The following is a 27,983-nucleotide window of genomic DNA, read 5'->3' on the forward strand; positions in this document are numbered from 1 at the left end:
CCAGGAGCAGAGCATATGGACACATCACTGGGGAAGTGTGTTTTCCATTGGGAGAGACAGATAATGAGTAAGATAAATCAATTGAGCACATGTAATTGATTCAATTAAATTGATCAGATATATGCTAGAGGACCAGTGTCAAGGAGGCAAATTCAGTGGAGAACGAGGAAAGGGCCTGGGAGGAGTTCCCACAGCAGGGCTAACCAGCCCAGTGAAAAGGCGCCTCTGGGTCACCTTGCAAGAAGGGAGGGAGCCGGCCACGTGGGTGGAGCAGCTGTTCTGTGCCCAGAGGCGGCACATGCTTAGCTTCAGCATCTGGAGGGTCCTGGGGCCGCTTCCTCGCCTTCCCACTTTGGGGCCTGGCAGCGCTGTCCCCAGAGAAGAAGGCGGACTCTTTCTCCAGCCTCAGGGGCCCTTGTTCCCAAGGTGTCACCCTGTCCTGTCTTTGCGCCAGCCGGTGGCCCAGCGCAGTTCTTCCGCGAGCTTCCCGTGCCGGTCTGACAGCAGGCCTCGTTGTTGTTCAAGAATAGCCCGCGCTTGCCGCTCCTGGTTGTTTAATAGAGCAGCCTGGGGCTGCCTCATAACTGTTCATGATGAGCAGAAGGAACTAGCTCACGCTTCTATTTTTGGTACAAGGACAAGCTCAAGTCCCTAGTGGAGTTTCTAAACAGATCTTTTGGATATCCACAGAGGAGTAGTCCCCCATATGTTTTTGGGAGATGCAACTTGTCTGAGCATGACATAAACGCAGCCCCGGGCTCTTCAGGGTATTATGCAAGTATCTGAGTCTTTACATTCTTTTTTTTTTTTTTTTTTTAAATTCTGACCAACAAAATGAGGAGTTGGTTAAGTCATTTAAAAGAGTACAGTCTCCACCCTCTATACCCTAAGCCCTGTGAAAAATCAGGCCACAGGGCTTGAATGTGGGCTCTGCATAATTAGCATGATGTAGTACATAACCCAGTTACTACACTCCAGAGCAGGAAATCTGGTTCAAGATCAAGTCCTCTGAGGCGTGTTGCACCTTTCAGAAGTTGTCGTGTTCATGGGATGTTTTGTTCCCAATCAGATGAAGACAGAGGTGTTATAAAACATTCAGAACACTAGCAATGGACTGCAGCAGGCCGGCACCCCAGGAGGGCTTCAGTGAACTTTGGATTACTAAACTTACCTCACCCTGTAGTTCAGAAGGGATGAGGAAGGCCTGTGGAGACGGAGCCCAGGACTCCCCAGGAACTGCCTGGCTGCAGGGAAAAGCGTTGGAGACCCAAGTGGAGACCACTCTTGTTCCCTATTGGAATTAGCCAACTTGGAGGTAAACCATCACCAAGTGACCGAGGCACAGACTTGCTTCTCCGACGAGATTTTGAGGACCACTGAGCTGAATTCATGGATGCCATAGATTATTCATTGATTGAATTATCCGAATGATGGATGCTTCTTATCGGGGGAGTTCAGTAAACATTATTTAAACATCTAGGAAGTTTGTAGCATTTTGCCAAGACGGAACAGCCAGCCTCCTGATGTGATTGCTAATTAGGGCCTTTATGGGCTTTCTTAGATCTCCGCACAACGTGGAGTTTCTCTTAACTGCAGGCTGTAACTGAACATGATGGTAGCATGCAGTTTCACCACCTATTTTCATTTACTTTTAGAGAACAGCTCACTCCAAGAGTAATTTTCTGGTACACAAATTTTGAGATAAAATTATTATAGTAATTGGGTTTTTTTCCCCTATTCCAAATGCATTATTGGTTAGGGAAACTAACATCAGGGAAGCTAACAAGGTTTGTGATTTGTTACTAGAACAAAAATAAACCGGCACCACATACACACGTAAATCTGTGAGTAAGAAAGCCATCTGATGACCAGCTGGGCACACACACCCTCCCTTACCATCTCCAGGATATCACATGCTGACCAATGAAAACATTGCTGGCTTTAAAATCACTTTTCATTTGTCTCATTTATCTTTTACACATAAGAAATGGAAAATTTCTAAAGGTTCTATCCATATTGAATCAATCTCTATTGACAGTTTGTATTTTTGTACTCTCCTTTGCTGAAATTTAATATTAATAAATATCACTTGAATAAGGAAAAATATCTCATATCTTGTGCTTTTCCCCTCTCTTCACCCCCAGGGCTTTTGCATAGGTCTAAATGAATTGAGTGGTGTGCAGGCACGCATGGACGCGGCCTGACAGGAGACTGGATGTTCATGTGTTCTCCCTTTTTTATTCCCAGCAAGAATACTCGGACTTCAGATACCTTAAGCAAGCAACAGCAGACCCTGAGAATGCACATCGACATACCCAGGGCTCAGCTTTTGATTGAGGAGAGAGACACAATGGAGACCATTGGTAAGGTGCCCCGTCCACCACCTCCCCCCTTGAGACTGCTGCAGCCCTCCTTCAACACCCAAACCTGCAGCGTGTTAGACAGCAGGACCCCTCAGAGCTCCATAAGAGCAGAAGTTGACAAGAATAAGTGGCATAATGTGAGGGAAGCTAGCCTACAGTGTTCACCTGACACTGGAATTCCCAATTCTGAGCTGTTTTGGATCTTTCCCAGGGAGGATATTGATGCTGCTCCAAAAAAACAAACATCTGTAATCAAACCCAGAAGACCCATGCAGGGAAGTCCTGTCCTGGAAATGCACTCTATGCTTCCTTATCAGCTCGGCTGTGGCCAGCTTTCATTAAATAAACATTTATCCTGAACACTCACACAAGGAAACGCCATTGCACAGGTGTCTTCCCTACTTCCCAGCACCCCTTAAGCATCCTGGGCCTTGGGAAACACCCAGTTCCTACGTCCCATGGTTTGGGGATAGCCACTGGTGTGGTGCTGTGGCTGCCACCCAGAACCAGGTGTCCTGACTCTGCCCAGCATCTTTACCCTCAATGGCAATCAGAAGGACAGCTGACAGGAATCCAGAGCCCCCTGGTGTCCTGATCTCCATAAGCATTTCACACTCAGTGTATTGCCCAGTGTCATCTTGCCAGCTGGGGGGAAGCTACTGCCTTCATAACTGAGACATGGAGGGGTTCCCACAGCTGGCCAGGGTCACGCAGGCAGCAGCAGAGCCAGGTCCCCGCCTGGCCACCTGTGTCACCACCGTGCCATCTTCCTTTGGTGACAGGCTGTTGCCACCTGCTTCAATAGCAACAGCTGCCTCCCAGGACCCTCACCTTAGCAGTCGCGTCAAGCTTTCCAGAACCCAGGGAACAGAACAGATTGGAGGCAGATGCGGAGGCTGCCTCTTTTCCAACTGAGCTTGTTTTGGAAGGTGTGTGCTGGCAGTGAGCTCAGGCAGCCCTCTCCTGTGGTCTGGATGCCGCTGCTTGACTCCTAGCACATTTCCCAGGTGCCTCCTGCCAGGAGGGCAGTGGAAGGAGGTCAGGTGGGCAGAGTGTCTCCTCCACGACCCCCGGCCCTCTTCTGCCCCACTGGCCAAGGCCATCTTGGTCTCATGGGTCGTAACTCCAAAGGCCTGGGCTTCCCTCCCTGAATTTACATTTGATTTGAGCATAGCATCACTTAGAGAAAGGTTGGTCAGGTCTAAGGTGGCCCTCGATCAACCGGCTTCAGTTAAGTACTTACTCCCCACCTGTCTGAAGAGGACCCATGGGGCTAAAATGAAGGAGATTGTATTAGTTTGCTCAATGAGGATAAGCCACCAGGCTTTTATTTGATTCTTCTTTTTCCAGTGGCATACCTGGAATCCCTTTTATTTTAACTTCTAAAATTTATTTCAATTAGTCATACATGACAGTAGAATGCATTTTGACGCATCATACATAAATGGAGTATAACTTCTCGTTCTTCTGGTTGTACATGATGAAGACTTACACAGGTTGCACCATCATGTAAGCATGGAATCCCTTTTATTTAGCTCAATAGACTGAGCATTAAAACTAAAATGTCCTTTGAAACCTCAGCTCAAAACTCTAAAGGAAATACTTCTGATGATGTACTTTTCTAAGCCCTTTGTGGACATCATTTAATTTAACCCTTGCAGCCAACATATGACAAAGGTGACACTTTTATAGCCATGAGTCTAGAGAGGGCAGAGCTTGTCAAGATCACAGTGGTTACATAACGTGGTTGAGGTATTTGCTAAGCACTCTGCACTAGACCCGTTAGAAATTCTCAGTTAGCTGTTAAAACAGACAGCTGGGTGGGTCCTGTGAGTGACGGGTGGCTCCCTGGGAGCTGGCCTTTGCTGGCTTCACATCAGAGGGTGCCAGTCATTCCTGCATGATGACCTGTGGGCAGAGATTCATCACGACCCACACAGGATCATCTATGCCAGTCAGTGGGTCGATGGCAGGTTCTAATTATTGGAAAAGTAGAACCGTGTTCTTTAAAACGCTCTGGGCTCTGGCTGTAAGAATCCAATATTAGACTGTCATTGATTTCAGTCCTGAATGAGCAGTTCACCTCATGACGAGGCAGGCACCTGGGATGTCCCAGTCCAGGTTTGTAACCCAGCCATGCAGATCAGTGGGCACTCTGCAGCGGGCTGCCCACCAGAAACCGCAAGGCATCACATTAGTATGAAAACCAAATGTAGATGTGAGGGCTCCGGTGCCCACTCCACTGTGAGAAGCCATCCCTGTGGACAGGCCACCCTCTCTGAGGGGTTGAGTGGTAGCAGAGGGGCCAGGCCTCCCAGATGGGCCCTGGTGCCCACCCGGGTGCCAACCTGTGCCTCACCACCCGCTGGATGCTCACAGACATCCTGGCAGCCTTTTCTCAGTTCTCTGCCAAGAAATTTGATTCTAACTTCAAGAGGCATTCCCTTCCTGCCAGAGCCTGAGTAATTGGATTTTGTAAGGTTCACTCTGTTCAGAGCCTTTTTTGGGCACAGAGGCCTAGCTGTGTTGTTTACGACTTTCACATTGCTGTTCCCGTGTCAAGGTCTGCTGTAGCAGGGCCCCGCTGACTGATTAAACTCATGTGAACATCATTTCGGGCTGTGGTCCTTGAAAAATGGAAGGAAAATCCATAGATCCTAACCAGTTTCCCTTGGAATAAAAAAAGCCATGTAAGTGTGAAAAGTTATCACAACAAAGTACTGTAAATCCTCAGACAATCAAATAATGACACGCGGCCCAGGCAGCGGCTGCTTCCTTCTCTGAGCACTGAGGTGTGCAGGATTCACCTGATCCCAGGCTCCTGCTTCTCTAGCCTTCAAGAGCCTACGCCCATAGGACTTGGGAAATCTGACAAGTGAGTCATTTTAGAAGTCAATTAAAGCATGCACTAGAGTAATTAAATCTCAGAAGAGGTGGGAAGAAAAGGAGCATACCTCAAGTCCTTTAAAGCAGAGGAATCGATAAGTTCTGAAGACTAGCTGTTCTCTGCTCCTTCTCCCTCCAAACGTCTGCCAAGTTGGGTAGAGAACTGCAGGGATGTCACACTACTGCAAACCCAGCTCCCAGAAGGCAAAGGGGCCCTTCTCTAGCAGCCGCATCTCTGGGGACGCTGGCATCCTGACAGCATATCAGGTCAGCTTCTACAAACACATCAGCCCAAGACTCTACCAAAGAACAACACAACCACAGCTGTTGGCTAAATGAAAAGAAACAGAGCCCAAGGAGAAGAGAGAGTGTCCTCTGGGCAGTGACCATTCTCTGCAAGTGGGGCTCCACAGCCAGCCCCTGAGCTTCTGAGCTTAACAGAATTATTCTGGGTGCTCACTGCTTTATCTTTGTCACTTTAGATGAGGTTATTTTACTGACATCATTACCAACCCAAGTCCCTAGGGAAAGAAAAGGCCAGGGGGTGGCTTAAAGGGAGGCTAATGTGCTTGGCTTTGTGTCTTCCTGCTCTTCTGCAGACGATCGCTCCACGGTCCTGTTGACAGATGCTGATTTTGGAGAGGCAGCTAAACAGAAGTCCCTGACGGTGACTCACACGGTCCATTACCAATCTGTGTCTCAGGCCACTGGGCCCTTGGTGGATGTTTCAGATGCTCGGCCAGGAACGAGTGAGTGGTCACCTCATTGTAATGTGTGGGTGTTACCAATGCCAAAGGCATTGACCTTCCATCCCTGTCAGATGAAGGTGTGGGGCTTTTCACCTGTGTGCCTAAGAAGCAAACAGATATGAGGAGGTCTCTAGTAAAGAGAGATGCTCTATTGTGTGATCCTAGCTATTATTAGAATCATGTCAGCTAAAGCCAATAATGCTTGGTAGCAGTGTAATAGGAAAAATGCAAGAAATTTCATGTCAATTTTTAAAAATTCAGACAACACAGGGAAAGGGGTAATTAGCCTCACTGGACTTGGGATGGGAAGGTGATGTCATATGTGTTTTCTTGGTAACAGCTCTGCAAGGATTCCACTCATAGAGTGATCAGACTTCCTATTTCACTCTGGGTCTCAGAGAAGTTAGGCAAACAGCCCAAAGCTCTGCACATAAAATCAGGGAAACCAAGATTCAACTATGATTTGTCTTCCCGGAAGCTTGTGTTCTTTCTCCTGAACACCCTGAGAAAAAAATTATAGCTCTGGCTAATCTGGAGATTATGTTGGTTTTAGTTATTTATATTTGCATCCATAATATATGGAAATTAATTACTGCTATGAAGTTAAATCCTCTAATACGTATCTAGAGCTTATTAATTAGATATTCTTGTTTCTTCATAATTGAAACTGTTCCTAAATCTCTTTAAAGACTGAGAAATTGATGTCCTGATTATATTCATTTTGGAGGCTTTGATGTCTAGCTTTTAAATCTCTAATCACTCTCTTTGCAAAAATGTATGTTCTTAGAGTAATGTGCTATCATTAGAAAGAAAGAAATATTACAATAGTGAAAGTTATTCTTCATGAATTCTAGCTTGTAAAGAACTCAGGAGTGCAGAGGGCTCCATTACCAAATGGCACTGTGATGCACAGCAAAGAGATTTATCTTGTATCAAAATTCCTTTGCACCAGTGTTTTTGGGAACAGTTGAAGAAGTCCCTTGTCTCTCCCTGTTGTCTGTCCTCACCTGCTTCCTTCTTGGATGGCATCGGTACTTTCTGAAGATGCGAATGGGCAGTCAGTGAGGTAGCTTGGCCCAGGGCTGTGTCTGCAAGCCTTGCTCCTAAACAAAGCTGGGAGCCTTGGACATCTCTCCAGCCCGTGTCTTCCCTGCCGTGATCCACCTGGTCTGGCTCCCAGCTACTCCAAGACAATGCTCTGAGAGTTTCTGAGCTGCTTTCGCTGATCATTAGGGGAAATTGTAGACCCTGGTTCCAGATGGGTGCATTCAAGGCTCCAGAGTTCTTTAGGCTCAGTCCCCATGGACGCTGCTGGGAACAGTAGTAGAGAGCAAATAGAGAAAACAGGCCAGATGGCCCAGGCAGTGTTTCCCGCCTTTTGGGTACATCAGAGTCACCCAAGGTACCTCTTTAAAATAGAGTGATTCCAACGCTCTGCCCTAGAGATTCTGGCCTGATTCTGGTCTGGTTAGTGTAGGCTGGGGCCCAGGAATCTGCATTTCAACAACCTCCAGTGTCTCTGATGTGGGAAACCTCCCTGAGTGTCCCAGAGATGTCCTGGAGGAGGCAGGAGGAAGTGTCCCCTTGCCAGGCAAGTGTCCTAGGGCACCACAGTGCAGGCTCCCTGCAGCCTGCCAGGCTCTCAGCACATCAGTTCCTTCTGCCAGGTAAAAAGTAGCAAGTAGTTCCAGCTCCCTTCAATGTGCAGTGGGCAGAGAAATGCATGAGGGCTGGTCACAAATTGTGAATGGAAAAGAGGCAAAGACACAGAAGCCCTGGGACCTTCCAACTGCATGTATGAAGCCCCAGAACAGTAGAAGTGGCTTTGAAGGCATTTAAAACATCAACAGAGACATGGGTCTGAGTCCCAGGCAGAAAATACAAGTCTGCATAAGGAAGGTGAGTGGCAGGCCGATGCTCACCCACATCTCCTGGCCATGAAGTTGTAAGCCCACGGGGAACTTGAAGAAATCATGCATTCACATTGAAAACTATTTATTCAGGTTTACTCTGCACACATGGCTCCGTGCTCAGCAACGGGAATACGTCATGACTGAAATACAGAAACACACTCATTTCATTCAGGAAGGCAAACGGTAAACAGGGAGCTAGAGAACCTTTTATCAATAAGTGCTCTGTGAAACAGAACAGAATGAACACGTGGAGGGCTGTTGGGGATGTGGCAGCTGCCGGAGGGGGCTGTCCCGGATCTGGGTCGTCTGGGAAGCCTTCCATGGAGGAACAGGTAGGAGCCAAGGTCAGGGGAGAGCAAGAGCTTCCAGCCCCTATGGGAGCAGGAGGGACGCCCAGAGGCTCCAGCACGTTGGGGATCAATGCAGCCCCGAGGTTCAGTGAGCGGCCAGGCAATGGCAAGAGAAAGCCAGAGGGACAAACGGCTGGGCTGTCTGTAGGACCTCCCAGGCCAGACCTCTCATTTGTGCCCATTCCCAGAGTCTGGAGTGTTCTCCCAGGGTTCAACCTGACTGTCACACAGGAACACCACAGCTAAGAGAGCAATGTCATCTTTCCTTTGTGGGGAACTTCATTAATGATATTTACCAACTCCAACAAAGCTGCTCAGATCCATACACCAGTCTGATGCCCACCTTCCCCCGCAAATGAAGCTATTCATTTATCATCTGCAGAATACTCTGTATTGAAAAACGTCTTTGGGATGAGTTTTTCACTAAATTTTTAAAATTCATTTTTAGTGGTAGTGACATTGGGTGCCTGGTCTCACAGCAGGCTCAGGAGCCTGAAGACCATGAGCTTTCTAGAGCCCAGCTCCCTGCTTGCTTCTTGTGCCCTAGAGCTTGTCCACTCTGCCAGGTGTTACACCTGTTACTAACTCAGTCCTGTGGAGAGTTTCTTCTCACGACAGCCAGCCCTCCACATCTGTAGGTTTTGCATCAGCATATTCACCAAAAAACGAATGAAAAACATCTGGAAAAATACATTTCTCCTGTACAAAACATGCACAGACTTTTATTCTCTATCATTATTCCCTAAACAACACAGTATAACAACTGCTTACATACTGTTTACTTTGTAGGAATTATAAGTAAGCTAGAGATTATGTAAAGTGCACAGGAGAATGTGTGTAGGCTGTATGCAAATCCTGAGCCATTTTATGTAAAGAACTTGAGCATCAGCAGATTTTGGTAGCAAAGGAAGGGGTCCTGGAAGCAATCCTGCAGATGCCAACAGACAACCATATTCCCTATCTCCTCAACTACAAAAGTCATTATTATTCTATTTTGTATGTTAGGATTATGTTGCCATTGTATGAATTTGTCCTTTTTAATAAGAGCATCTAAAGTATGCTTTGGGGGCCCTAAAATGATTGCATTGCAAAAGTTATATTTCTAAACATTTGATGAGCTTGCCAGAGAATGCCAACAAATTCTTAGTATGAGGATGGGAGAAATGGCAGCGATTTGCTCTCTCTCCTCTCCGATGTCCAAAAACACAATCCCTCAGCTACATCTTATATGACTCCCTGGTCTCTCCTGTGGATTATGATGCACATTTAAACTGAGGATCTATTTATGTCCTCGTCCCAACTCCAGCCAGGAGGTAGACGAGAATGAAAGATGAACTAAATTGATTGCCCAAGTCCTATTTGGGTATCAGATATTGCGGCTAGGATTGGGTTAAGGACATGAACAGAACCCCAGCTTAAGTGTACATCATAATGCACAGTACTAAAATGTATTTACAGATCCACTGTCAAGATCTGAAATCAGAATATGAATGGCAAAGAAAGAATTAGCTTAACGAGGACTTGGGCAGTCAATTTCATTTTCCTCTTTTCCTTGTCCATCTCCTGAGATCTCTTCAGTGGGTACAAGTATGTGCTCAGCCAGCAGCAGGTGTCTCTTAACATGCACATAGTTGTCTCCCAGCACACTAACCAACAAGGTCATTACCTAGGAGATTGAAAATCAGTTTTTCTAGTTACAAAACATGCAAGGGTATGAAGACATATAAAATGATACATATTAGTTCTGACTGTTTTGTCATATTTACCTGGAAATCATTATTCATTCATTTGTACACAGAGCATTTACCAAGCACCCATGATGGATAGTTGTCCTTCAATATCCTTGGGACAATGGTTCCAGGACCCCCAAGGATGCCCAAATCCAAGGAAGCTCAAGTCCTTCCTATAAAATGGCATAGTATTTGTAGGGAACCTTCAGCTCTCCTCCAGTATACTTTAAATCATCTCTGAGTGACTCTGAATACCTAATATAATGTAAATACTGTGCAGGTAGCTGCTACACTGTGTTAGCTAGGAAATGATGACAAGAACTAGTCCGACTGTCCATGTGCAGTACAGACGCTGTCTTCCTGGACGGTTTGGAGTCCCAGATTTGGATCCTTAGATGAAGGAGCAGTGCGTGTGGAGAGTCCGCTGTGAATAAAACACTGAACTGGGAAATGAAGAGGACAGCCACCTCTGCCCTTCCACTCCCTCCCGAGCACCAGTGTTCTGCAGCATCCAGTTGTGTGATTTTTAATGAGCATCTTCCTGTCAACCCACCCTAACCAACCCCCCACGTCTCCTATCACGTAACCCTCCCTAACCAACCCCCACGTCTCCTATCACGTCTTCCAGGATGGGCAGGTGATGCTCCACCCCGGCCACACTGTTTGCTGCTCGGGTGTCACCCAGCAAAGCCTCTAGTTTGTAGGACCCTCTTCTGTGCCCGGGGTACCCTAGTGTGTTCGTTTCACTCAAGTCTAAAGGTGGCTTTGATGGGAGGAAAAGGCCCATCTAATAAGGTCACTGGGCCAGAGTTACATAGCCAGTGAGTGACAAAACAGGACTTCCACCCCAGACAACCTAACTCCAAAGCCCATACTCAGCCACCGTGTGGGCTGCAAGAGAGAGGGGCCATCTAAAGGAGATGAGGGAGGCATATGAAAGCATTGACATCACTTGATGCACGCACACACGCACACACACACACACACACACACACATGCACACACACTCACACACATACACGAGTTGGCCTCTGCATCTGTAGGACTTATATCTGTGATTCAACCAACTGTGGATTATTCCCTAAATGGTATAGCATAATGGTTATTTACATAGTATTTGCTTTGCATTAGGCAGTATAAACAATGTTGAGGTGATTTAAAATATACAGGAATAAATGAAGGTTATATGGAAATACGACGTCATTCTGTGTAAGGGACTTTATAAAAAGAGCTTACAGCATTGATTAAATGTTCATTATCGAGACTTTGAAAAAAATATACTCCATCTCCCAGAATAGTACTTGGGATAGTCCTGGGGAGATGCCTGGTGTGGGCCAGGGTAAGTCTGTGGTCCAGCACGTGGTATGCCCTGAATAATGGTGGCTGGTCACATGAGGGAAGTTCCACCCATCCTCTCTCTCTCTCTGAGACAACTGGTAAATCTGAGGTCCTGGCATCTGTAAGACATGGAAAACAAGACCAGGGAATAAAAGCAGATTAATACAGTGATCACAGTACATGTGATATGTTTCATAACCCTATTACTCACAAAATCTTCTCTTATCCCAAATTCAGGATAATTAAAATAATTCGATTCAATGGACAGAATCATAATGCACGTTTACATGCAGTGTTGAAAGGCCCAGAGCTATTTATATCACCTACCCTCTAACTCATTGGCATTTGATCACCAGGACTTTCCATGCAAGGTACCCTCCATGCAGCCCAGTAAATCCCAATATACACTGGTTTAGTAGATGAGCTAGTAAGTCACACTAAAGACACTGCTGGAGAAATCCAAGTGACAATTGCATTCAAGCCATTATCTCAGAAGCCATCATAGAGTTCAGTTCAGGTACAAAATAAGGGCTCCAAATACCCAATTGTTAAAGAAATGTGCCAGGCACCCTGGTCCACGTCCCAGGACAGCTTCAACTCCAGGAACCTGCTTAGCACAGAAGAGCACAGGACTGCACTTCATCAAACAGTATAACAACCTATACTTCCAACATCATCTGGCCACTGGTAACACAGTCCCCATCTAGGAAAAAGAAAGAACTGACAAAATCAGCTTGAGAAGATTCCAACCTTGAATAGAGGCAGATATGTGTGATTTTCCTGTGGAATTTTCTAAGTAGGGCAACCTCAGCCAGGAAAGGGGCTGCGGCTGGGAAGTCCTCTTTCTGCCACCGAGGAGCCAATTCAAGGGCAGACCACTCGGGCCAGGGGTTGGAGGTTGGAGGAAATAGCTGTGAGACCAAACTGTCCCCCACCCACATCTGTGCCGGGAGAAAACCTGCCCAGAATGATCTGCATCTGTAGCTGCAAGAAACGTAAAGAAGAATAAAAATGAGACTTCTCAAAACTTACATAAGGGACTGGGTAATTTTCTGGAAAAGATTCATTAGCATTTAAATAACGAGCTGCACTTATTTAAGCTCCACTTACCAAGTCGATAGTGCCTGGAAGACATCTAGCCTCCTACCCATGACAGTGTTTTTCTGTCTCGCTGAGGACCTCTTTCCTAACATTGCCAGAGAAGCACTATTAGCCTTCACACCTTGTTGTGCAGAGGGCTGGGCACTCGAGCAGAGCTCATTTGCATTCTAATCAAGGCCAACAGCATCTTCCAATAACGTCTTCTGCAGAATTTTGCAAGTAAGAGATGAAATGTGCCTCGAAAATCAACACCCCAGAGAGTGAGCACCAAGGCGGTATTCTGACGACCCAGGAAATCTCAAGCTGTATCGACCTGGCGGGGCTGAGTGCTCTTCCCTGGCACCACGGAATGATGGATTGGTTTAAAGTCCAGAAGCCAGAAACTGGCAAAGAGGCAAATCTTGCACTTAAAAATCCTTCACCACCCCCAGTGTCAGCTCTCACACCCCAACCCAGACTATGAGCAAGCCCTTGTCACACAGATCCTACTAACATGTACCCGGGTCTAGGCCACCTGTGGTGTGTAACAGGCACTCTCAGCACTGAAAGTGATAGCTGGGTCACTTGTCTCTGAGCTGCCATTGCTCATCAAGGACATGACCCAAAGCTGTAGGAATTCCTTAGGAAACTGTGTGCCGGGGATAAGGAGGGCTCAATGGTGGATCTCGAGAGCAACGTCCTTGCCCAGCTCTGAGAAATGTGCAGGCAGCTGCCATGTGCGTGGTGGGGACCCCCTCAGCTTTTCTCCTTGAAGCTGCTGCACATGTGCTGAGCCGAGAACAGACTGCTGTGTTCACTAGAGGCCAGGGCACCTCGAGTACAACTGCAATGATATTCCCTTTGAGGAACAAAGAATTCAAAGGTGGGAAAGCACCCCTCCCCTGGACCCTGGGCTGTCTTTAGGCTGGAGTCCCCGAAAGTCTCTCCGGGTAGCTGAACTCCAGAAGCAGCAGCACCGTGGTCCACCCCAGCTCAGTGTTCTTTCCTACCAGAACATTCTTTTTCTTAGCTCGCCAGAGCTAAGAGCTCAGTCCCCGCCCTCCGTCGACTTGCTGCCTGTGGTTCCAGATTTAAGACAAAACCCATCTGGCAGCAGCCTGCATCACCCCTTGGTGTTTCTGCAAATGGTAAACATTTGAAATCCAAACGCCATCTCACCTTTTGTTCTCCCCGCCCAAGTTCAGACCCTTCCATTGGAGAGTTACGCCACCATGCGTGAGGGACTAAGAGAATGTTGGAGGGACTAAGAGAATATTGGGACCCAGCGTGTGGCCTTGGGAACCTGCAGCTCAGTTAATGAATGACACGGCTGTGGCTGAAGCAGTGGATAAACACGGACAGCGGTTGTTCAAAGACACTGGCACAAGATTCCTAGGAACACCACCACAAACTGTGCCTCCAAAGAACAAGAATTTATCGTCTCAAGGTTCTGGGGGGTGAAAGTTCAAAATCTAGGTGTCCTCAAGGTCACAATCCTGTGACGCCCACAGGGGAGACCCTCCCTTGCCTGGTCCTAGCTGCTGGCAGCGTGCTTGCGACCTTGGCTGTGCTTGTGTGGGCTCAGGACTCAGTGTCTGCCTCCAGCCCCACCGCTGCACTCCACACCTGGGTCTGTCCCCTGTTCCTGCAAGGATAGCCTTCACCTTGGGTTAGGGCCACCCGTTCCAGTGTGGCCTCGACTTCACCGATGGCTCTGCAATGGCTCTCTTTCCAGTAAGACCATGTGCTGAGCTACTGGGCTTAGGATTGGACCTGTGGTGTTTTGGGGGGAGGGGCCCCGTTTGACCAGTCACAACTCCCTGAGGTCAGGACCTGCAGGAAGGAAGCCGCGTTCAAGCACACTTTGCACAAGATGCTGATCCTCAGAACGGTGAAGTGAACGTCAGGTCAGAAAATCATCGAGAGCCAGGAGCAAGGCTCAAATCTATACTTTTGTCTCCAAATAAAATGTTCTTTCCCCTGCAGGGCTTTTAAAACCCCTTTAGAATCTGATGAATATGGTGGACCATGGGAGAGGAAAGAGCAAGGGCCTCCACAGGAAAAGCCAGGAAGGCTTCCTGCAAGGCTGGGTAGAGACAGCTGCCCTCAGCGCTTGCCCCAGCTGACCATGGTCCTCTTGTGTTTTCACAGATCCCACCACCAGGAGGAATGCAAAGGCCGGGCCCACAGCCAGAAACCGGTACGCCAGCCAGTGGACCCTCAACAGACCCCACCCCACCATCTCAGCACACACCCTCACCACAGACTGGAGGCTGCCGACGCCCCGGGCCACGGGCTCCGTGGACAAGGAGAGCGACAGTTACAGCGTCAGCCCCTCACAAGACACAGGTGCGGCCCTATATGCAGCCCTCATCCCTGGGGATCAGCCCTGGCTCACAGCATGGGCTTCCCTGGCTTCTTGGGGAGGGGAGAGCCGGTCTCCTCTACTCCTGCTTATGCCCTTCTGAAAGCCACTTTTCCACTGTTGAGCTGTTCTCTAGAACCATAGAATCATGGAACCTTCCAGTATTTCCTCTGTGCAGGGCCCAGGGGATTCTGCAAAGCAAAACCAAAAGCTTCCCTCTTGGTGTCCCACCCAGGCTGATCTCTCCTTTTAGTTCCTACCCTACTGGAGAAATAGAGGCATTTTTAAATTTGCACCCACACGATTGCCCTAATTACTGATGGCACTCAGGCATCTGACCCAATCCCCACGCCCGGATTAGGCTACCACACCTGAGGCTGCAGGGCAAGGTCACGGCAGCCTCTGTGGCGCACCCAGGCTGATCTGTTTGACAATTAAACGGGGCTTGATTATAAGGTAAGTCATCTGGTCGGTGGCATCAGCCACTGAGATTTCACTTCTGAGAGAAGACAGGGCCTAAGAATAGCAGTGTGCTGCCCACCCCACCCCCCTCAAATTCTGGAAAGAAATTATATCTGAACCTAATAGCTGCAGGAAATTTTAATACTCATTTTCTTTTGTTCTTGATGATACACTTCAAAAACAGAGTTCCAAAGGTGGAGCATCGCCGTGCGAATTTATTTTTGTGTCTGTTATTTCTCTTAGAAGGTTCTCAGAGTTCCGCAGAGGTGAACTTCAAAACTTTTTAGTAGGTTTAAAATGCGGAGGCTTCTCTGATGGGGGTGATATGGCCCAGTTAAAAGGCAAGTCAGCCCTGGGTTTTGTCCCAGGTGTTCCCTGGTCCCCATAGAAGGTGCCACAACAAAGGATGGGTCCAGGGATCAGGGACACTTCTGCCTGGTGGCCAATTTCTTTGCAGAGTCACATCATTTCTAAGCATCCCCACATCTCGCTTCCCAGGCTGAGGCCGGATGGGCTGGTCTGCAGAGCTGGAATCATCCATGCCAATTAATGAGTCTCTAAGGACCAGATCGATTTGCAAGTCAGAGCAGGGAGCGGGATGCTGCAGCCCATTGACACCACGCTCCAGAGAGTTTTCAATAAAAGCAGAACTTTTTAAGGGGCCGCATTACTTATTTATGGAAAACGTCCAGGGATGAGACATCTGACTGCCGGGATTCGATCGAAACCAAGATTCCCTGGGCGAATGCTGAGGTCGCCAAGCTGGGCTCAGAGCGGCAGAGGCGGAGTCTTCTGACAAAGCCAAGACTCCTGCCAGATCCTCCTGGGATCTGGAAGGAACGGCCAGAAGCCAGGGAGGGTCGCCCGAGGGTTCACACTTAGCATGGTGGGTCACCGTCTCCTTTTCTCTTCCTGGGGGTGTAGATCGAGCAAGAAGCAGCATGGTCTCCACAGAAAGTGCCTCGTCCACCTACGAAGAGCTGGCCAGGGCCTACGAGCACGCCAAGATGGAAGAGCAGCTGAGGCACGCCAAGTTCACCATCACCGAGTGCTTCATCTCAGACACGTCCTCCGAACAGTTGACGGCAGGGACAAACGAGTACACGGACAGTCTGACCTCCAGCACCCCTTCGGAATCGGGGATCTGCAGGTTCACTGCGTCTCCCCCCAAACCTCAGGATGGAGGACGGGTGATGAACATGGCCGTCCCGAAGGCACATCGGCCAGGTGAGGATGGCAGGGGGACCACAGTGCAGGAGCGCTCCCTGCCCAGTTCACACCCAGCCACTATGAAAGCTTTTGCAGGCTCAGACTGAGGGGGGCAGTGTTCTGCGTATGGATTGCTGCATAAAGAATCGTGCCAGAGCGTCTTGGCTGAAAACAAGAATCATTCATTTTGTTTCTGAATCTCAAATTTGGTCAGGGCCTAGTGAATACCGCAAGCTGGGGAGGCTCAGTCATACCTGTGGGGCCTATTTCCAACATGGCTCACTCACCCAGCAAGTTAATGCTAGCTAAATTTTCCCCATATGGGTCTCTCCACAAGGTGGCTCGAGTTTCCTCATATCATTGTAGCTTAGAGCAAAGAGTGCCTACTCCAAAACATAGACAGTGGATGTAGCCAATTTCTTAGGGTTGGCCTGGAAACTGTATTAGTCAGTTTTCCTTGCTATAACAAAATACCTGAGGCTGAGTTCTTGTAAAGAAAAAGAAACGTATTTAGCTCAACATTCTGGAGGTTGGAGAGCGTGGTTGTGGCATCAACTCAGCCCTGGTGAGGACCTCGTGGCAAATGGCATCACAACAGTGGGAATACATGTGAGAAAGATCACATGAGGCAATGGGAAGTCAGGCACAGGAAAGGGCTCTTTTTTGAACAGCTCACTGTTCAGAGAACTAACTCAGAGGCCCGTGGGCATTGATCCTTCCAAGAACAGTGCCCCCAGTGACCTCTCATGGGTCCCACCTCTTAAAATCCCACCACCTCCTCCTATTACCACACTAAGGACTGTGCTCTCAACACCTGTGTCCTTGAGGGGCACACTCCAACTGTATCACACAGTTGCCCAGCACCCCTCCACCAAGTTCCACCCACAAGAAGTCACAGAGCCCAGATCTAAGAGAAGGAGACCCCCACTGATTGATGGGGGGGGGGGGTCTGCATGGTAAGACTGCAGTGGAGAGGGGATTGAAGGGAGAGCCATCTTACCAGGAACCAGTGTGGGCTGGGCTTTCCTGAGTTACTCAAGATGACCCGAGCTGGCCGATGTAGGTGAGCAGGTATCTGATCCTCAATTTGACCACATGTGAGCAGTTGGGGTTTGTGAGGGGGACTTGCCAACTCCGCGGCCAGCAGTGGCTGGTGGATGATACAAATGAGTGAAGCGACTAGGCAGGTCAAGGCGTGGGGAGGTCAAGGACAGTTCAAGGACTGTCCAAAGAGGAAAGACCAGCAAACTCCTTCCAGTGGGTTTCAGGTGGTAACAGGGACTTAGTGTGGGCTTGTGTTTTAGGAGAAGTCAGAAATCTTGGTTTTGCATGGAAACTGGCGGCTGTTAAGTCTTGGCTCCAGAACTTGCCAGCCAGTGTGTGTGCCGCCATTGAGACAAACCCTCATACTTCATCGATCCACAGTGGCCATTTTAGTCTCCTCTGAAAAGTGACTTTTTTCCTTTTCAACCTGAAACCGTTGCCTGGAGACCATCCTTCACACACTATCCAATCTTGACAAATCCCGGTTTACTTCTCATTTTGCCCATTTTCTGAACCACTGTGCTGGTTCTATTTCAAATCTTCATCTCCAGTCTTGAATCATTGCTCTTCCCTTGGGTTTTATGGCATAAGGCCCAGCAGAAATGAGCCTTATAAATGCATAAAAATATATAAAATACAAATTGTCTATCCAGCAAATAGTCTTCCAAACAGACTCAAGATTCCTACCAGCATACAATAAAGAATTATGGCTTCATTTATTTTCATTCCGTCTACCTTCCCAGGGGAGAGGACCCGCCATTATTTGTGGGTGCTGTTACTTCAAATTTTTTTTTTTTTTTTTGCCGATGGCATTTATTTGCAAGGCAAATACAGAATAGCCAGGGATCAATGCTGTGGCTTTTGGTAGCTCTTCAATCTGAGAGTGAGAAGGGCAGGGGAGGTGAACATGAGCCTCTGGGCACCTCTTCAGCCTTCGTGGATGGCCACTGTGTCCGTCGAGCGCTTGCGCAGGATGCGGTGTCTTAGTGTAGGTGAGGCAGGTAGCAGAGAAGATGCCGGTGACGTGGGTACAGGTGTCTCCTGTTGTCTCATTGAGGTCTTTTGAGAACCCTGCAGGACTCCACCTGTGCTGCTGGCCTCCCCTCCCTTCCCACTTTTATTTCTGTTCAGTGGCCATCAGAGTCCTGCAAGCAGCACCTCATCTGAGTATCCCTTTTAAGTACTTTAGCATCCATCTAAGAGAATGCGGCTGCATTTTGCCTCTGAGTGTGACCAAGGGCACAGGATGAGCTTCTGGGTTGAATGGCTGCCCTACTTGTGCAGGCCTTTAAATAATTAAAGGTTGGACGTTTCTTTTTGACGGCATGTTGTTCAGGTTGTTGGACAATAATTTTTCCAAGTCTGTAGTTTGTTTGTGACATTGTTGCTTAGATCCATTAGAGCAGCTGAAAGATCACAACAGAGTTACTATGGTCTTAATCTATTATTTAGAGGAAAATGATTGTATAACTTTAGGTATGAATAATTCCTTCAATCAGTGTGAGTTCCAATGTCCACAAGCTTTGTTTTGACTCACCCGGGTGACTGAATTATTCCTGAATGTTTCATGAGCTTTAGAAAAATGGTCTGCCCTCCCAAAGCCCTGCTGGTGCTCCTTCCCAACACAGCCGAAGTCGATGTGGAGCATGCTCTGGAGCAGCCCAGGCCCAGTGGGAGGGAACATATCTGTGACCCTAAAGAAAAGAGGTGAGGACTGGGGACTGCAGAGTCAGACCCACGGGGACCCACTGACAGCATGGTCCTGGGCAGCAGCAAGACCCGAAGGATCCCTACAAGTTGAGGCAGAAAGATGGGGGCTTATAACACAATCAGGATAAAAGGGAGTTGGTCCACACCTCAGCGTCCCTGTTTACCTCAAGCTTAGGCCAGGGTCTTCCTTCCTGGCTCCAGGGCTGTACAAAGCTCCATGTGCCATGCTGGTTTCGTCCATCTAGAGCATTCTGGGCAACTCCTTAGGGAAAACCAACCAGAATAACTCAGGGGCAGTCGCGGTAGTTGTGACCCAGGGTGGCTGCGGTCATGTCAAACTGAATTGGGACAAAACCCACGGTGGTGATGGATTGTGATGCTGGCCGGAGGCCGTGTCTAAATCAGCAGCTCCTGGAGCAGCGCTTTGAAGCCACGTGCTTTCTTTCCCTGTGTACCCTCTGGGTTCTAGAAGGGGCTGGCCTTTCTGTTTCTGCTCAGTCTTCCAACCTCTGCACATCTCCTCACCATTAGCCCTTCCTCTTCTGGACCATCCCATTTCCCTCCTTTCCCTGTTCCTTCTTCTGCCTTCAGTACCACTAGTTTTGATCCCAAACTTTTCAGTTTGCTACCAGTAGTGATCAAATTGCACAAAGTTGGCCAGATCTGCTCCAGGAAACAGGAGGCATGTCTTAGCTGCTTTTCCATCTTTTGCTCCCCGGGTCTACCAGATACCCAGTGGGCACACAGTTAATAGTCAAGAATCACTTCACCTGACCGAGCAGACCTGGATGCACACCCCTGGCACCGTGTCTGGCAACGCTGACTAACTGGTTAAAATATCACCACTGCTATAAATTATTAGTCAAACACAAGAGGACAGTTACGTTGACACCATCTTCCTGCATCCTTTTAAACAGAGTGATTTACCCTGTGGACTTTCCCTTAACAGATTAAAAGGAAAGCTCTTCCACAGACCAAGGGCTGCCCCTCCATGATATGCAGAGGCCACACAAGGCAGCCACTGGGATTGAGCTTTAGACTTTTAATAAAACCTGAATTTTGAATTCTTAAAATTTTTAGATTTTAGGTGAAAAAATACTGTGTGTAATCATAAGTAATAATGTTCTAAAAGTAAAACTAAAAATAAACAAAACATAATTATTTCTTATTCTTGATTATCTGAGAAATTGCTGGAAAGTTACTAGCTTTCCGTCCCCTGGGACAGGTGGCTTCTAGGGCTTCGATTCTGCTGCCTGTTCTTGGTTTCAGGAGCATTTTGAGCCAGTTTCTCCCGTTCTTGGATTACTGTTGCTTCTTTATTCATGATGTTTATCCTGTGCAATCAAAGAGGCCCTTGCATAAAGCTCCTTAAATCAATTTAAACTTCAAATCTGCAGCCCAATGCAGCTTGGCCCCCGTCGGCGTTGGCACTTCTACTCTGTGGGCCTCTGCGGCCATTTGAGGTTTTCCAGCTGGAAATGGCCACGGCCTGCCACCACCTTGTTAATCCACTGAAAAAAAAACAGCTATTTGAAGCAGCTATTGGATTTTCATTTTAGGAGGCTTCATCCCATACATCACTCTGTACTGAGTATGTGTGTTTGGCCAACCAGGGCGAGGCGTGAGGGGGAGCCAGGATGTGCAGAGTCCTGCCCCACCCGCAGGGAGAGTCCACCCCTGTGCCCCTCGGCACTGTTCTTACCTGGGTTGGCCGTCTTGTCCTCAGCCATTGTTTAAATAATGCTATTCTCCCTCTCTGACATCTACGTGGCCCATAGGTTGGCTCTTGAATAAAAATTAGCCTCCAGAAATCTTGGCTACCTAACCCTTTGCCCCACACTCTCCCCTCACCACTTTGAGCTCCACTCCGGGCAGATAATCAGAATGACTGCTTCTCCCACCAAACAGCAGCCCTCCATTCCTCTCAAGCAGCCACATCTCTCTCCTTCAGGGAGGCCGGCTGGATCTGATCTCAGGTCTTGCATCCTCCTCCTCTTCTTTGTACATCACTGAAATTCTTGAAATTTCTATCATGAATGTTTCTCAAGAACCACGGAAAGGATCTCCTTTCAGGTGCCGGTGTCTGATGTGCACACACGTGTGCATGCACCTTTAAGCACATGCATGGACGCATACAGGGCCATCAAACACACGGTAGGACACGCATGTGGGCACATACGTGCAGACCTGCACACGTGCGTGACTCGTGCACGCATACACACTGCAGGTCTCTGACTCCGCCCTTCCCCAGAGAGCCTTGCTTCATCCCTCCTGGCCACTTTCCTTTCTTTCTTTGGCACACTTTTACTGAATGTCCCCTGAGGAACTGGCCCTGTTTGGGGAGTTGAGGACATGGCAGTGAATAGACCTGCAGAGACCCTGCCTTGAAGGAGCTGGCCTTCCCAGGAAGGCAGATGGTCACACAGGCCCAGGACATAATTTGGGAACATGGTAAGTGCAGGGAAGAGAAATAGCTCTGGGGAGGAGTAATTTGACAGGGGGTGTTTGGGAAAAGAGGTTCTGGGACAGCCTCTTGGAGACGATGAGCAGAAACCGGGGGCAGCAGTTCAAGGCGGGAAGGGTGAAGATGCAGGCAGCGGGGAAGGGGCTTGGCGTTCACAGCATGGGGCAGGAGCTCCCTCTAAATGGCCAAACCCTGGCCGACTTGCAAATGCTCCATAGACTTTCAGGTTAGAAGAGCGAGGAGGCCACTCTGCCCAGACCCGAGCATGTCAGGGACTCACAGAGGGAGATGACCTGCTCCTCCCAGAAACAGAACCGTCTGCTGAGCTTCTACAGGTCAGCTCCTGGAGGCTCTCCTGTGACTCGGGTCTGCTCTCAGTGGACGTCCCTTGGACACATAAGTGACAGCAAGACGTGTTCTGAGTGCTCCCACACCTTTGAACTTGAAGCCCATTTGCTTGAAATAAAACCTTAGCACCCATGTCCCTAGGTCTTTGCAGTCACCCTCCCAATCCCCGCCTGCCGTGGTCTCAGGAGATGCCTCCTGGCCCGGGGCCACTAACCCTGTGAGTGCTCTGGCCATCTGTGGCTGCCCAGGCTGCTGGCAGGCCCTCCTGTTCCAGGGCATGTTCTCTCTCTGCTGACAGCCTTTTGTCCCCTCTGGGCCCTGAGACGGCTCATTGTTTCTCTCAGCAGGTCCATTGGGTTCTGTTCCAATTGTTGGAAAATAATAGAGTGTATGAGTCCCTTAAGCCATGAAAGCAAAGGAGAGGCCTGCACCCTGATAGGCCGGTGATGTAGAAGTGGGAGGGTCACCTGTGCCACGCCAGGTGATCATCAAGAACCCTCCAGAGCCTAGCGCTACACACGGCAAGCAACAAGCCCCCACCACAGGGACCAAAACTCACCACGTTCCAGAAGGTCCTTCTCTATCAGCAAATGTGTCATTCGTATCCCTCAAATATTTTTTCACTATTATCCTATGAAATTAAAGAGTTAACATATTAAATTAACATTTCCCAGTTTTATTCATTTGTCAGAGTAAGATGCCCTAGCAGACAGCAGAAATAAGAGTCCTGGAGGCTCAAGACAGGGAAGTCTTGAGAAAGTCTAAGAAAGAGGACAAAAGCAAGTTATGGGAGACAAGTGTCCCCCCCCCCCCCCGCCCACACACACACACTCCCTGCACGTGGCCCGTGAGGTGCTGTGATAAGCCAATGCAACGTGAAGGCCCAGTGATATCCTTAAAAGGTATTAAGGTAGGATGAAGACAGCAGGGACCACCATCATTCCATGAGGTCCCGAGTGGATTCTTTGGGTACCAAGTTCGTATCCATCCTCCATCCCAAACTGGGAAAAACCAGGCACCCTTTCAAGTAATTGAGCCAAGTCTCTCCTCTTGAAAACCCTCTGACAGCTTCCTGTTGCTCTCAGGGCAGAGACCTAAGAGACCCTGCAGGATTGGTCCCATCTTGCTTGCCAGCATGGCCCTGGTCTCCCACCCTCCAAGCCGACCCCCAGTCTCGCTCAGCTCCTCCTGTGGGGCGGTAGGAGGTGTGGGCTGTTGAGAAGGGTCTTCCAGCTCCCTGACGACGCACATGCCAGCCCCCAGCAGGTTCCAATTCGGGTAGTCATCAGTGTGTCTAAAGTGGTGCTCCAAAGGTCTTAAGTGGAGCTGGACCTGACTGGGGACCTCAGGGGTCCCTCCCAAGCGTGTGCTCCAAAATCCCTGCTAATGAGTTCAGAGCCTGCCTCGGGCAGGGGAAGCTTTTCCAATTCAGAACCAACCACATGATCTCAGAAGACTCATGAGCTGCAACCTACTTCATCCCTCAGTGCAGTTTTTAAATTTCACCAGCAAGTCGGAAGAACACCATATCAACAAGCTCTTAAAAATGCATGAAGCCTACATACCAGCAGGGACCGTAACGGCACATGCCCAGGGACCTCTGGTATCAGGCTCACATGATTTATTCAGGGTTTTTCCTGGTTGCCGTTTGGGAGTAGAGATTCTTTTACTGAGAGAGATTCGTTTACAAGTTTTCATTACCGTACTGCAGCATTAATATTCAACTAACAGAGCGTGAGGTCCCATCTGCTGCTGGGATGGGTGGACCCCATGCTCCCCGGGGGTAATGAGCTCCTTGGTGCGCCCCTGTCCTTGCATTCCGAGCTCTGGTTTTTATTGAAATTGCTAGAACTCAGGGTGGACATCTTTTGCTTCCTGCTTTAACATCTACACCCAGCTTCATGCAAGACAGACATCAAACCTTGTTAGAAATTGATGAAAGATTCTTTTTTTGTCCCCTGAGGCAATTTGAGCCCCTGAGGACTGCTACACTTTCGTTCCACATGAATTTGGAAACGCACTTGCATGTTTCCACAATTTCTGACCAATGAAGCGTTGCACAGGGGGAGGAGAGGCTATTGCAATGTGCCCTGGAATGTGGAGCCCCAGGAATGCCCTCATTTGTTCCACACTTTCCCTGGAATTCCTAAAGCAGATTACTCAACCCGTTTTCTTAAGTGAGAATGGCTCAGAGCATAAGATAGGCTTAAAGGTATCCTGAGAAATGGCGCTCTGGATTAGACTAAGCAGCTCTGGAACTCAAAGGGTCCCAGAGCTATTTGGAAGCAGAGGCAGGATTTCTGCACAAAGCTCCAAACCTGTGCCTTTCCCCTGGGCTCAGCTCCCTGCTCACCAGGCACCCTGGGAGGAAGACGTGGGGGATTCCCTCAGATCGCAGGCCCCTGGGCATCTTATGTTCGTCCAGGGAGAGCTGAGGTCAGAACTCTGAAGAGCACAATTCCTCATACTGGTTGAATTCAGTGATTCTCAAGCAAAAGCAAAGTGAAATAAGGATTCACTTGGAATTAGGAACTTTAGTCCTCTACACTGGGTTTTCTCAACAGCAGCACCATGAAAAGTTGAGACAAGGTAGCTCTCTGTAGTGGGGAGTCCTGTGCATGATGGATGTTGAGCAGCATCGCTGACCTCTGACCAATGGATGCAGTAGCACGCTCCTCACTCTCCACATGGTGATGATCAAAAGTATCTTAGACATTGCCACATGTCCCGGGATGGGGGTGGGGGTCACCACTGGTGGATAATCAGTGCTATCGTCTTCAGATGTTTTCTACTAGTATGGCGTGTGGCAAATGGCAGGAATCACCGATGGAGAACAGACTAGTGGAATGCACTCCCATCCATTGTAGGTTTTCTGAATCGATTCATTCTTGTTCTGTTTCGGTATTGATTTTTGCCATCTTTCCTCTGAAGCTGAAATAAATTTAGACCTTGTGTATGAGTCTGAATACATTAAGAAAGTTCAGGAAACTTTGCTGTCAGCTAAAGGGAGGCAGGATTTCCCTACAGCAGTTTTCACACCATCCGGCCACCTGTGGCTAGACCCCTCCCTTCATGGAGGGTGGCAAGCTCCGGGCAGGGACCTGCTGATGAATGAGGAGTCTGTTCCAGGACCGGAGGCGCGGTGGTGATAATGACATTGGCGTGCAAAGTGGTTAGGGATGAAGGGAAAAATCAATGTTGACCTATTTAATCTAAACTTTAGAGACATTAGTGGCACTGTAGGTCCCCAAAGGACAGTGGCAGAGGATGAGAAATGTAGCATTATATCAAATAATAGGCATAGCATTGCGATAATGGCTAAATCCTCCTCATCCCTGGAGGTGTGAGGCCTCGCTGCTGCCTGGGGTGCCTCTGGCAGGCAGTGATGGGTGCAGCTGGCGATCTGCAGCAAGGACGATGAGGAAAATAGAAGAGAGAGATGGGGCCCAGCCAGGGCTGGGCTGTCACCACGGGTATGCGTGTCTCGGAAGCTCTGCACAGGGATTCTCATCACAGCAGTGTGCGTTTCTTCTCGTCCCAGTCACCTGCCCCTCTTCCTCTCCACCCTTTGCCACTGTGATTCAGTTAGCGGGTTTTTCTCTTCCATCTGCCTTTCCCTATGTGTGACGCTTGATCTCCCACTTCCCTCTCTCCCTGGGCTGTGTCTCCATGTCACCTTCCTCTGCCTCTGTCTGTCTGTGTTTCCAGCTTTCTGGATCCTTCTCTCTTCTTTCTCCTCCTCCTCCCTCTCCCCATGCCTCTGTCTACCTCCTGGTTCTTCCACCCTCCTCCCCCGAGCCTGCCCATCTCAGAGCCCACACTCAGCTTACTCTCCCCATCAGCCCTGCCCTCCCTTGCCTTATGACAAGGGGCACAGGGGCACAGAGCATGGAGGGGCTTATGGCGTGCAAATGTGAATTCCAAATCTCCCAAGTCTGTAGTGGATCAAGTCCCACAGGCCTAGAGGGGACTGGTCAGCCTCTGTCCCCCTGCCTTTGTCCAGGTTAGGCTTGGGAAGGAGACACTGATGGAGTCCAGCTAACTGGGATGGGGCTAGAAGGGTGAGCAATTAGGCAAGCAGGGCAAAGGGACATGAAGTGACCCAGATCTGGGTCCTTCTGCCAGAGGGCCAGTGTCCCAGAGTCCAGGGAAAGCAAACAGGAGAGAGAGAGAGAGAGAGAGAGAGAGAGGGAGGGAGGGGAAGGACATGGAGAAAGCCCAGAAGGGAGCCACGTGGAGGAGGTGAGGTGACAGACAGAGTGTGCAGTTCCCCCCCAAACCCTGGGGGAGACCCTGAGACACACTGAAGCTGTGCGGAGCCCGGAGCTGGGCTGCGGCTCCTTGAATGTCTGTGCAGTGACAGGTCTGACATGTAGGGTGCAGGGCCTGGGTGCCTGACAGAGGCAGGACCATGGCATGGTGACCCCACACTGTGACTGTGGATTTCAGAGCAGAAAGGGTCCTGGAACCTCTGGCCACTACTGCCCTCAAGCATGTGGGGGCCTCAGGAGGTCCTGGCTGATCAGCATGGGTCACGTTGCTCCCTGTGCCTTAAGAGGAGTCTGCTCCCTACTGGGGCGACTCTGGGGAGCTGGAGTCCAGGTCCAGGGAACACTGCCAGCTGCCCTAGGTGCATTTGGACTGGACAGGTGTCTGCTTCTGCAGGGAGCAGGGCGAGGGGGTGATTCAGGCTTGGCCTTGGAGAGACACTAGGAAGGATGAGTGACAGGGAAGTGCCAGCTTTGCATATGGGGACTTCTTGGAGCTGAGCAGAGTGGAGATCCATTAGCCATGTCCGGGGTCATCGCTCTGTGGGTCCTTAGGAACTCTCTCCTTTTCCCTTGGTTGATGGACAAGAGCTGTTACCAGGTAGCAGAAGAATTCAGCATGGCTCCCTGGGAGAAGGTCCCAAGCCCATCATATCCAAGAAGAAAGGACATTGGAATGAGTTTCCTGGGGTTGCAATGGCAAATCACCATGAACCAGGTGGCTCAAAGCAACTCACATTATTCTCTCACAGTTCTGGAAACCAGAAGCTCAAAGTCAAGGTATCGGCAGAGCATGTGTGGGAAGAGCCCCTTCCCTGCCTCTTTCAGCCCCTGGCAGCTCCAGGTGTCCTTGGCCTGTGGCTGCCTCCCTCCAGGCTCTGCTCCGTTTCCGGTTTCCAGGTGGCCTTCTGCTCTGTGTCCCTGTCTCACCCCGCCCTCTGCCCTTCACTTCTAAGGACACATGGGGCTGGGGTTAGAGCCCACCCCGATCCTCGTCTCGTGATCCTTAACTGTCATTACCCCTGCAAAGACCCTTTCTCCAGGTGAGGTCACACTCAGAGATGCCGAGGGAGGGTCACTGGGTATATCTCTTTGGGGACCACTAATCGACTCTCTGTAGACAAACACAAAGATTCAGAGAAGAGCTCCTGCTCACCCTGGCTGACCTCCAGCCCAGATTCAGGCCCTCGTTCCTTGGTGAAGCTTCCACGAGTTTCCTAATGCGTCCTGGCCACAGCTCTCCATGGTAGATTCTGTGACTCCCATCTCGGGAACAAGGAAGCCAAGTGCAGATCCACAGCATCAGACAAATGCAGGCAATGTCCTCCCGCCCTCTACCTGCAATGTCACAGCTGGAGTCCATGTTGGAACAGGCAGGCAGACAGCAGGGCAGGGCAGGGCGGGACAAGTGGTCTGCCGATGTCCCAGTGGTCCTCAGAGTCCCCCACTTCACTCTCCTTCTGGAGCCATAGCTGCATGAGTTGCCTTGGTAACTGTGTAGGCATCTGAAAAACAGAAAATGGCCAGACGACTAGAAATTCCAGTTTCCCAAGTGGTACTTGGACTGGGTTGGGATTTTAATGGACGTAAAGCATCCATAATAAACAAAGCCCACCACTGACTGCTCTGGTGATTTCTCCCCTGAGTTCATGAATTATGGAGAGAGTTCATTTGCAGCTTTCACACAGTCGAAAGGGCTATTTG

The 27,983-nt window shown here is 49.2% G+C and overlaps 1 protein-coding gene across 1 annotated transcript in view; it reads left to right on the forward strand.

Annotated features, from left to right (window-relative positions):
* Dscam (DS cell adhesion molecule) overlaps positions 1-27,983 on the forward strand; it is a 678,135-nt gene that overhangs the window by 645,345 nt on the left and 4,807 nt on the right. The window contains exons 31-34 of the mRNA XM_077110439.1: positions 2,248-2,363; positions 5,849-5,998; positions 14,561-14,758; positions 16,161-16,463. Coding sequence (XP_076966554.1) covers positions 2,248-2,363; positions 5,849-5,998; positions 14,561-14,758; positions 16,161-16,463 — 767 coding nt within the window. The remainder of the gene's footprint in view (positions 1-2,247; positions 2,364-5,848; positions 5,999-14,560; positions 14,759-16,160; positions 16,464-27,983) is intronic.

This window comes from Callospermophilus lateralis, chromosome 10 (genome assembly GCF_048772815.1).
Source record: "Callospermophilus lateralis isolate mCalLat2 chromosome 10, mCalLat2.hap1, whole genome shotgun sequence".
NCBI lineage: Eukaryota > Metazoa > Chordata > Mammalia > Rodentia > Sciuridae > Callospermophilus > Callospermophilus lateralis.